Below are 18,361 nucleotides of genomic sequence, written 5' to 3'. Positions count from 1 at the left end.
GAAAAAAAAACGCGCTAGGTGAGAACATAACTTAATCACCTGTAAAATGTTTAACACCTTGAAAGGTTGAGTACATAGCTGACGAATGTTGAATTGCTTGGGCAAACCTATGTTCTAAGCTTACACGCACAAGACGTCACCACGCCACTGGACTGCTCGAGTTAGTAACAAACACGCAAGGCAGAAATGACGATTTCGAAAGACAGTCTCGTGTGAGCTGACGACACTGTGTCACCTCCACAGTGCCATCTCACATTTTCGAACACAAACGTCCCTCTTGCGTTTCTCGCGTGTGATAAATTTAGTCATAAGTCCAGTGCTGCGTCGCGATTTCTTCGTATTGTGTCTGTCATTTACTTTTAACTTTTTTCTTTTTTTTCAACTTGCCGTTCCAGCTGGAGGGCGTTGTGGGCCGGCTCCGGAAGCAGCACACTCGTTGTTTCAACACGCCGTGATGCGGCGATGCCAGCTCGACATATTTGTAGCTCGGCACACACACGCAGCAGCCGACCCGGGCGATGTGTGACACCCAGCGGCTATTCATCGCGCTATACGATAAAACATTCCGACGTCACACCGCGTGCGCGGCAGCAGCACCGAGTGTGTCACCGCGCTCACGTGCTTTGTTTACACATTTGAGCGCGGGTGCGTGGCTCCGAGAAGGGGTTGCACACTAATTGCGGGGCATGTTGCGCCCGTTTCCGTGCAATCTGTGCACATTCTTCTTTTATGATGGGCCACGGTCGGCTCGGGACACACCTCTCGCCGGAACACGCGTGAGCGACGACAGCTGTTGCGGCGACGATGTACGAAGACTGTATACGCAGAAGCAGAACGACAAATCAAATGCGCCACCGCGGCTGGTATACGCGACATGCTGAAAGCGGCAGCGATCTCTCTCTACCTGAGAGTGAAAGCGTGAAGACTCCAACTAAGTATTCCAATATTTTTTTTTTCATTGAGTCTGCGGGAAGACTGCCAAATTGTTCACAAACTGTTCCTCATATCCGAAAAATTTGCTTAACTGGCTTCATCTCGCTGATATTTTTTTTTCTCCTTAGTTTTTGGTATGGAACGCCTCGACGATTCCTGTGCGTCAGCTCGTCTCTTCTCTCTCTCGCTATCTCGTTACAAGACGGTCGTGATGTCTATAGAGCGGGAATACGGCGCCATCCTATGGACGTATCTTTTTCGCTACGTGTCCGAATTCGGAGCACGCGAGACAACGGCCATTCTTTCAACCGTCATTAAAACCACGGGGCACGTCACGCACAAATCTTGCACAGTTGGCCCCCGCGAGACTGCACGCAACTATGCACATATATACACCGAACCGGAGAGAGCACGCCTGCGCCATCCTCTTCGGAGTCGATATACAGCTACCCGCTGTATACATAAATGAAACACGCGCGCAAAGCATGCATATATGCGGCGCGCAGTGCGACTTCCCCCTAACAGCATAAACGTCGCTCGTCCGTGTGTGTACACCTAGGGCCTGACACGGAAGCGCACACAGTCGCCGGCAATACCCGAAACGCTGCGCGTCGCCGGGCTGCATCTAAACGCGATCCGGCGAGGTTAGAAGAGAAAGCACGTGGCTCGGTTTTCCTTTCGCGTGGCGCGGCGCGCGCCAAGGACGCATGGGTGGGTCCTCCGCACCAGCCAGCGAGTGACGGGGACGGCCGGCAGCCCCCGCGCGGCAGAAGACGCAGCCTTGGTCAAAACCAATTCGAAACTCCTAGTCTCACAAAGAAAAAAAAAAAAAAAGAAGAAGCAGGAAGTGCAGCTATGTCAAACCTATCGACTTGTGGTGATGAGGTGGCCGTCTAGTAGCGCTTTGTTTCGGCACGCTTTCACGGACGGCCTCGAGGTTGTGGTGGTGGTGGCGAAAACTTTTATTCAACAGAGAGGGAGAAGCTCGTGGGCTCCACTAAACTAGGTGTCGTCCTTAGCCAGCGCGCTCGATTGCCGCCTTCAAAGAGTGTTAGAGAGCACTGTCATGTTGACATCTTTTGTCTTTTGTTTCAAGGTTCTGTTTCCACTTGAGTGGCGGGAAAAAATGGCCGTTTACTAGCAAAGTGTTAGTTTCCATTTTTTTAGAATATGGCACCCGAAACGTAGAGCCAATAAGTCAATGTGATGTAACGGATTTCAGTAGTTCTTTTCTTTTTGTATTTGGGCCGTTCTTGAGCGAGAGAAATGTTATCGGAACTTAAGTTTGATCTTTCGTTCCTCTGCAAAGCAATGTAATCAATCGATAGGCAATTTCATGACTCCCCCCTTGCACCCATCCCTGACGACGTTGTTCAAATTCATGACGTCAAGCGGGGCTAGTACGAAGAATGCATCGTGGCGTCGCCATCCGTCTTTTGTTCCCGGTTGCGTCTTCTGCGATTTACCACGCCTCTATTCCCGGTAATACTGACCTTTAATGGCGTTCAATAATTTTGTTTACGTATCCAGTTTTAACTAGTACTCCTCTTCAATGTACCTTCCAATAGCAGCTAGCAACGCAGCAAGCCGACTTTGCACTGTCGTCTGTTCCTTTACTTAAGAGCAGACGAGGAACACAGCTCCGTGCGCCGGTGCAACCTCGCTGCATGTGGGTGGAGACGCAGCGCAAGCTTCCACGCAACGCTGCACCACGCTTTGATCGCGTGTGCAGGAGAAGGGCACCGGTGGCGCGTACGCGCAAGCAGCGGACCGTTGCGGGAGGACGCAAATTAATGGGCCCGCGATCGGGGTCCAAAGTGTGCACGGTCCCGCGAGCACACCGCGCAACACGCGCGCGATTAGGCTACCGCTCCACGTGTCGCACACCTGCAGCTGCGTCGGCGCCGCAGTTCATCGCGCATAGAAACGAGTAGAAGTTCAAGGCTCGCGCGCGTTCCCCACTCGCTATACGTATAGCGTATTCGTGGGAGACAGTTGCCATGGGCCTATATGACGACGTTCCCTTGGCGCGTATAGTATTCATGGGAGACAGTTGCCATGGGCCTATATGACGACGTTCCCTTGGCGCGTATAGTATTCATGGGAGACAGTTGCCATGGGCCTATATGACGACGTTCCCTTGGCGCGTATCTATAGTATTCGTGGGAGACAGTTACCATGGGCCTATATGACGACGTTCCCTTGGCGCGTATAGTATTCGTGGGAGACAGTTGCCATGGGCCTATATGGCGACATTCCCTTGGCGCGTATAGTATTCATGGGAGACAGTTGCCATGGGCCTATATGACGACGTTCCCTTGACGCGTATAGTATTCGTGGGAGTCAGTTGCCATGGGCCTATATGACGACGTTCCCTTGGCGCGTATAGTATTCGTGGGAGTCAGTTGCCATGGGGCTATATGGCGACGTTCCCTTGGCGCGCATAGTATTCATGGGAGACAGTTGCCATGGGCCTATATGACGACGTTCCCTTGGCGCGTATCTATAGTATTCGTGGGAGACAGTTGCCATGGGCCTATATGATGGCGTTCTCTTGGCGCGTATACTTGTGGGTAGGAGGGAAATCCGAGGCTTCCGCCGTCGCATTTGTTACGTCGCGGCTCGAAAGGAAACATCCTACATAAGATGCAAGTTAGTTTTGCATTTTCAGCACATCAGGCGCCAACGAACGACCACACAGACATACACGAATACATTGTGTGCGACGTATACTGTCTATGCCGTCGTACGTTCGTGCCTTATTCTCAAGAAAAACTTTTTGCGAAAGCAGAGATAGAGGAAGAGAGAGGGGAAATTAAGGGAACAGCCGGTCGAAACGAAAGAATGAAAGAGGGTGGATCTATACATTTATATTTATTTTAAGCAGTCCTCGAGGCAGAAACAACTCTCGCCTAGACCCGTATGGAATTCGAGAGGCATACCTCATGTGGTACCAGCTAAAGAAGTAACATTAATTATCGATCCTGTACACCAAAATATGCGCGATATATTTACCGTGCGAGTATACTTTTCGCCATCTTCTTGAAGCGTATATGTGCGCCTACCAGTGTGCGCGGCAAGATGTCGACTCGGGATTCGCTTCGAAGGAAGTAACTGACACAAAAACGAACGCCATATGCTAAGCCCACCGCGACGTGTCTTTTCAAACTACATGATGACGGTTAGCCGACATGCCGCGTGTTCTCAATCCTGCAGTAATTAACGCACAAAGCAGGGCTATTTGGTTTGAAGACATACTTACGACGCTGTAAAAAGCAAAAGCACAAAACATGACGTTATCGCTGAATGGATTCAACAAGAATATCTGCACGTTCTGGATTCTTGTGTTGTTTTTTTTCAGCGCTGTAAATGTGCCAAGCTTCTCAATCTTGAAGCCGGCAGATGCGCCCGTGCGGCACCAGCGAGAAGCTCTGGATTTCCATCGCCAGCATGCAATGCACGTAAGCAAAAGTACGAGCTCGCTAACACGCGGTAGATCCGGTTTCCAAGACCCTTCCCTAAAAACGTCCGCACTTCAGAAGACCGGACAAACCGCGATGCGCGATCGCTGCACCGTTTTCTCGGGACGGGGCCGACGAAGGCGCACATCGCTCCACTCACCACAGACGTAGCACGTTCCTTCGGGAATCGTTGCCAGGCCCGGCGGTTGCAGCCAGGAAAAGCGCCAACAGAGCGGTTCGCGTCCACTTTTACGGCTCGCCGGTCGCCACTTGGCATCTTCGCGCGCGCCGTCGCCGCCGCCGCTACCTCGGGTCAGAATCGTTTCCGCGGCCGTCGACTTCGCCCGCGCCGCCTCCGCCGGCCTCGGCGAAAGCCTCGCCTCCCGCCTCTTCTTCCAGCGCTCCAAGGCGCTGCGGAGGCCCATGGTTGTCGCGCACACGTGTATAGTACTTAGCACACCGCGACTGCCACCCGTACGTTACACGTGTAGAGAAGGCGCCATAGTGACGCAGTGCGCGTTTAGAAACGCAGCACGGACACACAAGACGAGCGAGCACATGCACTCGAGATGTCGCAGACGGCTTCCCGACGTATACGGTGACCGCGCGCGAAGCTCTCGCTTCCGTCACCCGAGGTGAATCTGCAACTTTTTCGGAGGCGCGTGCATTCGGACCAGCAGTTTGGAGCGGAAACGCGTGGCGCTACGTGCACGAACGCATACGCCGAAATTGTCCACCAGCGCGGACGCGTAACCAGCTTATTCCGTGCTTTTCAACGGCCGAGTATATTACGTCAGTCGCGCGCTGCTCGAAAAACAACGCGAGACGACCACGTGGCTCCCGCCGTTACGGCGACAGGGCGCGCGGTCGGTCCTCCGGAAAACCGTCGGCTTTCCGGACTTCCCGGTCACGAAGGGCTTGAGCTCGTCGCGCGACAGCGGTTCCTCTCGGGGGGCGAAACGAAAAAAAAGAAAGATAGGAAGGGGGGGGGGGGGCTCAACACACGGTCATTGCGGTGCTTCACGCGGACATCGGCTGCCCACTTCGCGACGTCCTTCTTTTTTCTTTTACGCCGACAAAAGCGCGCTGTTACGTATTTCGCGCCGAGGGCGTCGCCACGCGCGTGGTTTCGGTATGGTATGGTATGGAGAACTTTATTGGGTCCTGAAGGTCAACCATACGTTGACGCGGGCCGCTCCCACGTTGGGACTGTCAGGCCGAGCCCTTCAGCCACATCGCGGGCCTTCTGGACTGCCCGTAATTGGTCAGAGAGTGATTCACTGTGTAGCATTTGCCGCCACCATTCTTGTTCCTTGTCACGGTCTGTGAAGACCGCGGGGCACTGCCAAAGCATGTGGTCAAGAGTAATGATGCCATTGCACTTATTACAGTTGGTTTGAATTTCCCTCTCCGGATAGATCCTGTTAATAAAATATGGACTTGGGTATGTTTAGGTGGAGGAGCCCCTTTGGCGCAGCCGATCGACCCTTGCAGACCGGAAGTGTTGACAGGCGATGCACGTGGTCCGTCACCCGCGAATGACGTTCGCTATATCAGACGCGGTGTCGATCCTCGAAAAGTCGTGTTCGATCCCGTGACGAGACGTTTTCCGCCCAAGACGCAGAGCAATCTCGACCACCTTTTTTTTTTTTTGCGTGTGTGTAGTATAGGATCAGTCCCGCTGATAAAACGTTTTGGCAGGTGCACATACGCAATAAGGGAATAGTGACGGCTTTACAATGGCCTTAACCGGACCCTCTCTATGTGTAACGTGTTATACTGCATGCACTTGCGCATTATACTGTCTCCGGGATTGGCACCCTTTGCTATGACACTGCATCCAGGATCGGCGCGCCGACCAGAGCGGGCCGATCCTGCGGATAGTGCAGTCATAAACTGCACTTTGCTCGGCGAAAGACAATAATAATAATATTTCGGGTTTTACGTGCCAAAACCACTTTCTGATTATGAGGCACGCCGTAGTGGAGGACTCCGGAAATTTCGACCACCTGGGGTTCTTTAACGTGCACCTAAATCTAAGCACACGGGTGTTTTCGCATTTCGCCCCCATCGAAATGCGGCCGCCGTGGCCGGGATTCGATCTCGCGACCTCGTGCTCAGCAGCCCAACACCATAGCCACTGAGCAACCACGGCGGGTGCGAAAGACAAAGCAGATGCCCCAAACCCTACAGAGGGTAGGCACAGGAAGGTTTGCTTTATGGAAGGAATTGTGTTCTCGATAACGCGTGTTTGTCGCAACGAGGACATTTAGGCATAATTTGTTTCATCACTGCGTAATTCCGTAGAAAACAAGGCTAGCAGCCAGGACACCTGCAAGGATAGTAAAGACGGTAATGCCGTGTCCTCCGTGAGAGCTATTCGGCAAGCCTGACAGCATGCACCCAGCAGCCACGGTCTGAAGAGTCCGAGAGGGCTCGCGAAGAAAGCTTCGCATTAAAATTAACTGGGCGCCGTCGAAATCAGTGACGTCACGGCAAGCTGGTGCGGGAACATCAAAGCGGCGTCACCACTAGTCCTTTTTTTTACCGGGCATCTTTTCACGGTACGACTTGTTTTCATGGTGTTGCACGTAGATTGGTCAGCTTATATAATACAGTTCAACTAATTTTTCTCCGTAGTGTCCCTTACCGTCAAAAAGAAAGTAACAAGTTATAGCACCAAAAATCGGAACACTTGTAATGATTACTCCGCTTAGCGATTAAAAACTACACAATTTATGCACGAATCCAGAGGGGTCATCGCGACGTCATTGAACTGCTGCCAGCATATAACTTTAAAGCACTATCAACGAATAAAATTGGCGATGTTATTACAGCCATATTACAGTCCATGTTATTACACGAGAGGCAGGTCGTGTGAAGTCGTCTTCCTGCTAGACGAAACCAGATCCGCTTCAGCGGCTGCTGGCTACTCGTACGACAGGTGATTGGCACCCCGTCTGTATATTAAACGAAGACACTGCAGATATACAGCGTGTGTGGCTTGTGCTCAAGAAAAGAAGGTAAGAAGAACAGAAGGGTGCACGTACAGCGCAGATCAAGGACATGCATACAGCTAAACTTGTGGAGCGAAAAAAAGGCGGCCCGAAAGCGTATAGCCGGACCGGCGCCATCTTCCTCGGGGCATGAACAAAACTTGCGTATGCGGCGAAAAAATATGAAGGGCTTTCTTTTCGCTTCCTGCAGGTTCTAGTCACAAATGTCAGCACTGCGAATTTTTTTCACGAATTTAGGAAATTTCGTCCGGAGTGCGTCACACTCGAACCAATGGCGCCGTTTCTCTTCCTGCCTTTTCTTTTTCTTTCTTTTTTTTAATTCCCAATTCAACAACAAGCGTGCAATCTGCCGCATACAATGCAGCTCCATCATGCACATCGTTATACAAATGCAGTAGCACGAACATATCGCGCAAACGTTTTCTTGCGAACGAAAAACGTTTGCAAGGAAACGTTGTCTACATGGTTCCAAATTGCCTGTTGTGCCTAGTTACGGCTTGCACGACGACGAACATCGCGACAGCATCCCGTCCCGCTCTCTGGTTTCCAGGAGAGAATCGCCGTGACTCTCTTCTGCCGCCTTCGAAATCCGAGGAGGGGGGGGGGGGAGGTTGAGCTGCGCGACGGCATGCCACGCACCCTTTACAGAGCAACTCGCTCTCCCCGCTCATTTCACACGCCGACAATACAGCCCCCCGCGACTTCAACCGCTCTCCAGCTTCGCAATGTGGATTATCACGCGAAATACTGGAAGGAGGCTGCCCCCCCTCCCCCCTTGCCTACGCAAGATGGCCGGCCTCCCACTCATGGTGCCGCGTCTGAGCCGAGGGTCGGCTTGCAAACAGCGAGCATGCGCCAAGGAAGATATCGCGGCAAGAATAGCAGCACCAGTGCGCGCGCTGCCGTTTTATTTCCACTTCTAGAACGACTTACCACCATCACGTGTGGAGCAGCGCACGTGAGGCTGGCTTCTCCCGACAAGGCCTCTTAGTGTGGAGAAGCCACCTTTAGCGACCACACAAACCATCTTCGTAAACAAGCTACGCACGTACGCAGATACAGTTGTTGGACTACGCTGCCGAGGCGACATGCCCATAACGAGACAATATAATAATACCTAGTTAAACTGGCATACTACACACACTGTCGAATACCAAATGAGCAGCTTCCACCAGAAGCGGAGGCTTATGTCAAGCGACCTAAACGTGAAAAACCAGTGCCGAGGGAACCTTCATATTCCCAAAGCAGCGCCTAGTGATCCATGACGTCGCGAACTAAGCAACATCCGGTCTATTTGGGCAATTTAATCATAATATCGCTGCCGTGTATAAGCCAAAACTGCGATATTTTTTTTTTTTTTTTTTAGGTTTCGTACACCATTGCTAAGCGAAGTTTCACAAACACTTGTGGCGTGAGGCAAGTGAGGACGTGCTGCGGATTCTGAAGCGATGTGTACGAACGGAAGTACGGTATTCATTTTATCCGCTAATGAGAAGTTTTCCACAAAACAAACGAAGAGTGCCGTTCCGCGAGAGAGTCCACAGATCTCGCTCGATTTCGCAAGCTTAGAGCCTCTCCAATCTCGGACAACAACACTGCACTCCGTCTCAGCTATTCTGTACAGTGCAGCGCAAGTTGCGGGTTGCGTCACCCAACCAGAACGGAGAACCAAAGATCTCGACTGTCCGCCACTAATCGCGCTCCACGCATGCTCCGACTGAACGGAAGCTTCGCGGAAGGATCAGCGGCGCAGAACGGACTAGTCCTGCTTCCCAGAACACGCAGTCGATCGGTGCTCGTTAGAACGTGTTGTGAGACGAGTTGGTCCTTCGTGGCCTGCAAACGGACGTCGGAGAATACGAAGGACAAGCAAGGAGACGATCTGCTCGATGTATCCTTGCTTGCCACTTCGTGTTCGCTGGCGCCGATCGCAAGAGACTCTTGTTACTGATTGGCTAACACTAGCACTGCTCCCTTCGCTGCAGTGCACAAAGTTGGGGAGGGGGAGGCGTACGTAGTGCGTATGAGAGCTTCGTGGCCTTGTCCTGCGACTGACGAAAGCTCTTTTTTTTATGTTTTTCAACGCCTCGCGAGCGTTGTAAAAATAAACAACGAAATACTAGAGCCCACACAGCCCGTAATGGAGACGGGCACTCTACACTGGCGGTTGCGACATACGCCTCGCGGAAACCCGAGCTTCTTCGCAGCATGTCGACGTGATGAAAAAAAAAGAATTGTCGCCGAGAGCCCGGATATAGCCGCGCAGTGCCGGAAGCATCAGACTCACTACAGTGTAACGAGATGTGACGCAGCCAGCGCGGTGGGGGCAATAAAGAGCGGGCTGTCTCTGGAATTTCCCTTCGCGCATGCGCCGTTCGTTGTGTGTGTGTGCGCGCGTGGGGGGGGGGGGGGATGGTACCTTGAAGTGGGGCGGCGACGTGACTCAATTCAGAAATTGCCGCCCAAGCACACACGGGACGACGACATGTAGAGAGAAGAACGAGGTGGGCGTATCGAGCATGTTAGGAATCATCGCGCATACAACAGACGATCGCGCTGGCGCGGCCGCTCTCGAGAAGCTATCGACCAATCACGCTTAGTATTCCTCCGCAGGGTACCCGCCCTCGTGACGCAACGACAGCATCGTTCGGTGTACTTTATATATGGGTGGCCCTGACGTGACGATGTGGCTTGCGCGCGGATCAGGACAACTTTTTTTTTTTTTTAGCGAACGGTAATTAATGATGGCAACGATAAAGCCTGAGTATTTATGCCAGACATACATTCGCTTAATACATGACTGAGGGTAAGGTGAAAAAAAAAATAAAGGACGGCGCTGTGTAGAGGCTTTTCCCTAAATATACATAGGTACGGCGGTACGCACAAAACCATCAGTATGGACACGCACGAAACATCATCTGACATAACCATTCTTATAAGAGAGACACAGTACAGCATGAGCAGTAAATAATGTAAATGTAATAATATCAGGTTAAACGTTTTCAGTATAGAACTGTAGAAGTATAGCAAGGCAACGTACAAAAAAAAAATTACCATACATGTTTTTTAAGCGAATTGATGGAGTTTTCGAAACAAACTTGTTTATTAACGAGGGCAATGTATACTTATCTTAGGGTTTGTAAACCACACTTTGCTCGTAAGCGCGGCACTGACCGTGCGCAGGTGATCCGTGGTGTTTTGTTGGGTATATATACGGCAGCGAGTGTTAGTGTGAAGGTGAGCAATATCGGATAGATATCACATATAACCACGCTCAATCTGCGATCGATATGGCTGTAAAAAGGCGGAAATCATACACGTCAGATGAAATGCGCGATTCGATAAGCAAAAGGACAGACGTTGGGAAGTTGTAATGAAAGGAACGTTTGCAACTACTACTAAGCACATTTTTTTTTTTCTTCTTCTGCAGAACCAAGAGCTTTGTGAAGCGTGTGTAGCAGTATACCCCATACCACGGCACAGTATTTGACTCCAAACTCTAACAGTGCTCAACGTACGTAAGCTTTGCGTTACTACAATATAAATATTGAAAATTTCTCAACGTCTCAATTACACGGCAGTAAGCTTTGAAGTGACGATGATAATGACGCAGACCACGACCGCATATAATGAACGATGTCATCGGGCACAACCACAACGAGAATGAAAAACCTTTTCCTCACGAAAGGTTTGTAAAAGATGATTACATGAGGAAACACTGTAAGCTCTTTCCGAATGTTTATCGGGTGTTCATTCCCAAAATAGTAATTTTGCGCGAAGGTGCATTTATATACAATTTGCAAACAACGCGAGAACAGAGAACAGACGACACGCGCGCTTCCTGCCGTTCTACAGCGTTGTTCGCAATAGTAAATTTCCTCGCATACCAACAAGCTCGGCTATAGCCACGATTTTCAATTGTATTTATGTAGTTGATCATTCATTTATCGGGGAGTAAAAGAAGAGTAAATAAATCCCAGCGTTCCAAGCTATAAGCGAAGACTCAACTTGGGCCTGTTTCGATAACTTTTCCTACGCCAAAATTAAATACGAGAAAAATTCGAAAATACTTCGAAAAAAAAAAAAAAACGTCCCAATGGTGTATACTGCTAGAGCAGAGGTACACCGGCGCGCGAAATCTCAGAAAAGAAAGAGGGGGAGGGGGAATCTTGGGCCTTCCAGCTTTTCTCCCCACACAAAGTACGAAAACAAGGCTTTCAAGAGAATACTTCAGTCTAAACTGATGTGCGCAGGTGATCTTAAGCGCTCCCTTTAAGGATGCCTCGACGCCAGCACCTTAGCGCTTCCGCGTGGCATTGCGCAATAACCATTGTCGGCGCGAGCACCCGCGGGGTGTCCAGTTCTAATCGGCAACCATGCCGAATATACTGCGAACGGAGACGCGAAGTCCATTTTTTTTTTTTTTTTTGCGATGTTTTAGTGAATGCATACCAGCGCCATGCAGCAATCGGCTCGTATACATATTCCGTCAAACCTCCAATTACGCAACAGAAAACCTGAGATAGTCCGCGTTATACCCCGCGTTTTTTTTTTTCGTTTTTTTTTAAAGCTGTCCCAACATTTTGAGCCGTGTTAATATGAGAGGGAAAAATAATTGGTCCCCTTTCCGCGATGCGCAGGAGTCGTGGGCTTTAGAAAAAACTGCCTCCTGCAGCTCAAGAAATAGCTTCGAAGAGTAAGGCTATGTTGTCCGAATACTCCTTTGTGATTTCAACTTTACGCTCTTCTATACAATTCCAAAGCTGGCTTCGCGGAGTAAGACTGCGTTTCTGACTTTACGCTCAACGTTTTCTGTGCCGCTGCTCACAACGTTTGCGGTGTACGCTTAACTGCCCGTTGCCAAATGGTTATTTTTATTGTGACACCAATTATAATTAAGGGCACTCCTGGCGAATTTCGGTCGTCGGCATTGGTGTGCGTATATATATATATATATATATTATTTAGACACCAAAATTTCTCCGACTTGGTGTTGTAGTCTTGACTGATTTATTCACCGGAATTCTGGCAATTGCGTAGCGCAAAAAAAAAAAGGTCTTAAAACATTTCATTCGCAGAGCATGCATTTTATCCTAACGCATTAAAGAAATAAGCTAACCTGGCCCGAGCACGTTTCACTGTCCTGCCTCACTTCAGTTTTGCCCGTACGCTGACAATAATGGTATTCATCTTTATCCCCGAGTTTCGTCACCTTCATAACCCCGCGAATGCCAGACACCGTTCCAAGTATAAGATTAGAACAACCTGTTCACCTTTATCTCTGTCCACGGGGAGTGTCATTAAAACAATGAAATCTTTTCGAGTAAATATTTAATTACAGTAGTAACTATAGAGACATTAGTTTCCTGAACTACGAACAAGTGAAAAAGTTGCTCCAGCATATTAAAAATATGAAAGGAACGTTACTGTGGGCTTATACTTTCGTTAACTGTACCAATCAGAGTTTGGAGGTTCCAAACTGAGAGTATAAAAAAAAAATGATACGTTGTATATGAAGGGTTCGGCACAGCGCCGTTGCCGAAAGTAAACCGATTATCCATCAGCCTTTCCCACACGCCTGATATAATATACCCGATACAATTGCGCATTCTCAGAGCGACCAATGTTTCACTATACCATTTCACTTGCTTTTTTCTCTCTCCGACATCGTGTAACGTCGAATTCGTTGTTTTGCCACATCATTTCATCTACGAATCACACATCTATAGGCCTACACGCACAGTTTCACTCTTGGTACTATAATTCCAACGTATGGCGAGCGCCTGATCAGCGGTATACCTCCAGAGGCTATATAGACGAGAGAACTTGAGAGCAACTTCTTTCCACTTTAGCAACGCACTTGTTTTTGTTTTTTTTCACCGGAAGCAGGGTTTAGCCCGGCCGCAGTCCGCATTATGTAAATGTTCAGCTGCACATCAGCATAACGTCACGATGACGATGCGCTGCCGTCGACTTCAGTTCCTGATGATGATGATGATGATGATGGTGTGTGTGTGTGTGTGTGTGTGTGTGTGTGTGTGTGTGTGTGTGTGTGTGTGTGTGTGTGTGTGTGTGTGTGTGTGTGTGTGTGTGTGTGTGTGTGTGTGTGTGTGTGTGTGTGTGTGTGTGTGTGTGTGTGTGTGTGTGTGTGTGTGTGTGTGTGTGTGTGTGTGTGTGTGTGTGTGTGTGTGTGTGTGTGTGTGTGTGTGTGTGTGTGTGTGTGTGTGTGTGTGTGTGTGTGTGTGTGTGTGTGTGTGTGTGTGTGTGTGTGTGTGTGTGTGTGTGTGTGTGTGTGTGTGTGTGTGTGTGTGTGTGTGTGTGTGTGTGTGTGTGTGTGTGTGTGTGTGTGTGTCTGACGCCGCATGTCACACCGTCACACTCGTAATTACGCAGCTTGTCTACTCGCGCGCGGTTCGCCACTTCCGCACCCGCGCTTCTCTGAACGATTCCCATTCGCGAATTGGAAACGAAAATCCCGCAGATTATACAGGGGAAATGGGGAGAACCAGTGTGTTCTTCTGAACAACTGCACTGCGTTCCGCAATTACTGCACACGTACTTGTCACGTAGCTTGAAAAATGAACTGGCGGCGTTTATGGAGCAGCTGGCTCGCGAAAAGCAAAGTCTGTGGGGACCTGGCCGTCAAGCGGGCTGGCCTATAGCACATATGCGCACTTCTTTCTTTCTTGTCCTGGCCTGCCTCTTCTCTTGCACTGTGCCCAATGCCGCGGGTGGCAACACTGACGCGTGTACTTGTTTACCTTTCATCGGGGTGACCGCGTTTCACCACTTATAACAAATGTTATCGCTCGGCGCAGGTCGCGCCTGCACGTATCGGAAGTGTCTCGAATGTCATCGACGGTTCTATCTGCTGTCTGTTGTCACCGAAGCTTGCGCAACCTGCGACGCGGATTGTTCAGGGGCTTTCTGGAAGACACGCGGGCACCAGCGATTGCTCTGGGACCTTCGGCGACTCGTGTATCAAAGCCGACGCGCTTGACCCGATGATGAGGTTTTCGACGACCGCCGACTGCGTTCGGCGCTATCGTTGTGCTTTTGAGTGTAGCCTGTTTTCTGCGGACACAGGCTCGCCCGGCAACACTAAATTTCGTCGTTCACAGTTTCGCTAGTGTGTGTCCTTTACCGTCGCGACTACACGACTGTGTGTGTGTGTGTGTGTGTGTGTGTGTGTGTGTGTGTGTGTGTGCGTGTGCGTGTGCGTGCGTGCGTGCGTGCGCGCGCGCGCGCGCGTGTGTGTGTGTGAGAGAGAGAGAGAGAGAGATCTTGTGGACGTAAGACTGCGTCAAATTACGTATTATTTGTGCCACCCATGTGCTTCCAGCATGCCGCGACGTGCTATATGTTATGGTCGCGAACGCGTATACCCTGCACTGCGGCCGCCGGTTACAGAAACACATGGCGCGCAGCCACCTTTCGCAAGCGGCCGCCGGTGACACGGATCTCGAGTGGGGGACTGCACGCATGTATGTATGTATATCGTCACCGCGCAAGGCCGCGCCTGCCGGTAGCCTCCACGCGTCGAACATCTAATTTCTCTCTCCACAAGAAACGAACCATGGTTTTCACCTACAAGAGCCCCACATCTGACAGAGAAAAAAAAAAAAGAATACAAAGAGAAAGGGTTGCCTCGAGGTGCGCAGGTCACCGTGTCCTGCTTAGAAACCTTCTTGCCACCATACGTTGACCGGTAAGAGGCACATGTTCTCCCGTCAACCATACTTCCCGTACATTGGACACAAAAGCTATAACTTCGACGTTAATTCGCGCATCAAATTCGGCGAATCGGGTCAGCTAAAAGGACTGCGCGCAGTTATACAGCACATAGTCGCCTCTATACATGTATGCATCACGTAAAATGGGTGATCCAAAATGATAAAATTAGGTGGTTGTAAATGAGGCAGACGAAGCCTCGGCTGCAGCGCAATCGCTGAGAAAGGCACTGCAAAAGCATTCTAGTCTGTAAGCAATCTCAATGCACAGCATAAGAGAACCCACGTGATCAAACATTACGTCTATACCCCCCAATTGCACTAGAAAGGACACTAAATTAGTGCTCGAGAACGTCTAAGGCTTCAATATTCTCGCGAATAGAGCTTCAGTAATCGAGAAAATGAGGTAAGTGTAGGACACGATCAGAGACTCGCCCCCCCCCCCCCCCACGATACATTCCAGTACTATAATCCGATAATGAAGACACTCATGCTTTTGTCACCAGCACGCAACCGCATGTAATAAAAAAAAAAGATGATTGTATTGCCTTACAAGACCAAAGAAAAGTCCACTTGTCCCGTTTTGATTTTTTTAGGAAAAAAGCAATTCAGTGACGTTACCCTTGACAACGACGCGGGCGGTCGAAAGGTTTCGTTTTCTAATCTCTACGCCGCCCGCGCTTTCACGTTTCGTTATCGCGTAGTGCTGCGCTGGTTTTGCTGGCTCGCCAAAATCCAAGAAACTGCAAGTAGCGGAGAGTGACACGTCTATGTGATGTCGCGGGATTACCCAACGGTCCAACATGAAAAATTGGTCTGATTGATTGTGTCCTTCCCCCCTTAAATAAAGAAGAAGAAAAGAAAAAGTCGCCGAGCCCTTCTTTGCAGGTACACGCCACAAACAAAAAATTATAAAGGAGTAGCCTGTCTGACGCTTTCCAAGCTGAATGGATGAATGCCTCATAGCCGGTACCACCTTTGACGCAGCTGCAAAGTTATAAGGTAGCTATAAAATACGCCAGGTCATTTCTTCACTGAGAGAATGTAATCCATGAACTTGTTTGAAATGGTACTGTACAACTCTTTATTCTTGAATATTTACCATACTTTCCCTGGAAGATTCCCTCATGGAACAGAACGGGCACAGAGTCGATCTCCAAATAACCCCAGCCCAACCTAAAGTGATTGACAACATGGCCCTGCAATCCCAGAAGCATCCGTTTGGTCTTACTGCGATGAAGGCTGTGGCTATGGCATGACGACCAACGTGTATACAAGAATCTTAAGCAGAGCAATAAAAAAAAACTTTCTGCCGATAGAGGAACCCGTTTGCAGGGCCAGTGCTTTAAAGATAGTTGTAAGCGTTGTAAAAAAAATAGTATCGCCAAACTCAGCAGCGGTAGCAGCACTGGCAGAAGTGTATGATATCTAGACGTAGAAATAAAGTGTTTGAACGTACCTTACGTATGAAAAGCACATGCACTAAGGAAGATAGAATGTATGAAAACATCATTGCACATAGTAATCACACTGGCAGTCACTGCTACAGATACAGTATGAAACAGTTTTTCATGAGCTAGACAATTATTGGTCCTAATTGTGTCCGGTAGCCACAACTTTTATCAAAGAAGCATGAGCAATCTTCAAACGACGGATATGTTCATACCAAAATTCTAAGTAAGTTCAGCCGCTGATCCCAAGTCTTCAATGCGTCACAAAAAGAGCATTGTGCCTACACCAACTTTCTTTGATGCTTGTTGCGGTGTGCTGTAAATTTTATACAATACACAAACCAACCTGGGTAGCTCTTTGATTATCCGTCACACAGAAACGATGGAATTTGCATGTCAATATAAAGTGAACTTGCAACATGTGCAAGCAAACTTCTGTGCCGAGTTCAGAGCTGGTGCGAAGCCTCATAAACATGCGCGTTCCGAGCAGTTCATAGCCCCCTAGTGACAGCTACAGCCACATTAAATTGAACGAGGAAACCGTCCCATAACGTATTGTGTCCACTAGTCCCCACTGTAGAACATGCATTTTTGAAGCATGCTCAATTAAAAACACAACATTTTAAAGGATTGGGAAATGATGAGGTGTATGGACAGCATATCTCAAGAATGAACAGCTGATGTTCATCAACTCTAGGTAGAAACATCTGAACCGCGGAGCAGGCATTTCGAGCAGTGCGAGACGGCGAGTTCTGCAAGTGAGCTCACAATCAGAAGCTACTAATGTAGCTGCCGCTTTCCTGGGCGCGAATTCGTCGTGCGAGAATGCGCTCAAAGATTAGCCTTACCTCCGGACGCGCTGACAGGCCGGCTTTCTTTAAACTGATTCTGAAAAGGAAAGAAAGAGACGGAACAACACAAAGAGTGAGAAAGTAGCGAACGAAATGCACCATTCGACACAGTTGGCTGCATCGGCGGCGACTCGCCGCCGTCCAAGACAAACCGCCTTCCTCATCGCGTACGGAGTTTCACGCGCGAACTGACGCCCGAGCCGTAAATACACACCGGACAAGCACTGGCAACGTTACAGGTACACGGGTGATATATGGACAATCAATCTGAGAGAACCGGAGTCAAAGCACCCTGTTCTCCGAGCGAAAGAAACCCGGACGCGAGCGGTTCAACACAGCTGATCGATACCGTCACGATGTGGTAGCGTTTACTCGACGCAATTTACACCGTAGGCCCTACTACTGGTACCCTATCCGCAATAAAGGCTGCGTAAGTTCTAACCAAAGATATAAGAAGCCGACGGTGGTTGTTCAGAAAGCTCTTGCACAAACGCTCCTTTCGCGGCAACGTCCACGGCCTTAATAAGCACACGAGGGAGCGACGATGCAGCAGCGGCCAATCGATGCGGCGGCTTTGTATCTCACCGTTGCATCCATCACGCCTCTGTCATTACTTCTGGGACACGGACCAGACTTCTATCGGCGACAGACCAACTCTTGCTTTTCCGCGCACAGTCCAAAACCGCTGAAACCACGCCACTCCTCTTGAGTTCCTTCTTCAGCGACACCTGTTTAGCATGCACCGGCCGAGGCCAAGCGGAACAAGCAGGCGATGAAGTATTGCCGGTGACATCGGCGCGAAACTATCGCATGGCCGCTTCAAATACATAAATAATCTGCCGCTAATTTTACCTGCACAGTTTCACCGTATTTACGACTGATATAAAAAAAATAAAAGCTCATTACAAAAAAAGCTCA

The 18,361-nt window shown here is 49.5% G+C and overlaps 1 protein-coding gene across 3 annotated transcripts in view; it reads right to left on the bottom strand.

Annotated features, from left to right (window-relative positions):
• The window catches only part of Orp8 (Oxysterol-binding protein-related protein 8), a 131,154-nt gene extending 112,951 nt beyond the window's left edge, over window positions 1-18,203 (bottom strand). For 2 of the 3 annotated variants that reach the window (XM_075690286.1, XM_075690287.1), the window contains exons 1-2: window positions 18,029-18,203; window positions 17,441-17,480 (exon numbers count right to left, since the gene is read on the bottom strand). In XM_075690286.1, coding sequence (XP_075546401.1) covers window positions 17,441-17,480; window positions 18,029-18,040 — 52 coding nt within the window. In that variant the 5' untranslated portion in view covers window positions 18,041-18,203. The remainder of the gene's footprint in view (window positions 1-17,440; window positions 17,481-18,028) is intronic. The other variant, XM_075690289.1, reaches the window with a different exon arrangement.
• Window positions 18,204-18,361: the final 158 nt, after the last annotated feature.

Source organism: Dermacentor variabilis, chromosome 4, assembly GCF_050947875.1.
Source record: "Dermacentor variabilis isolate Ectoservices chromosome 4, ASM5094787v1, whole genome shotgun sequence".
Taxonomy (NCBI): domain Eukaryota; kingdom Metazoa; phylum Arthropoda; class Arachnida; order Ixodida; family Ixodidae; genus Dermacentor; species Dermacentor variabilis.
This window is presented reverse-complemented; position numbering and strand designations above follow the sequence as displayed.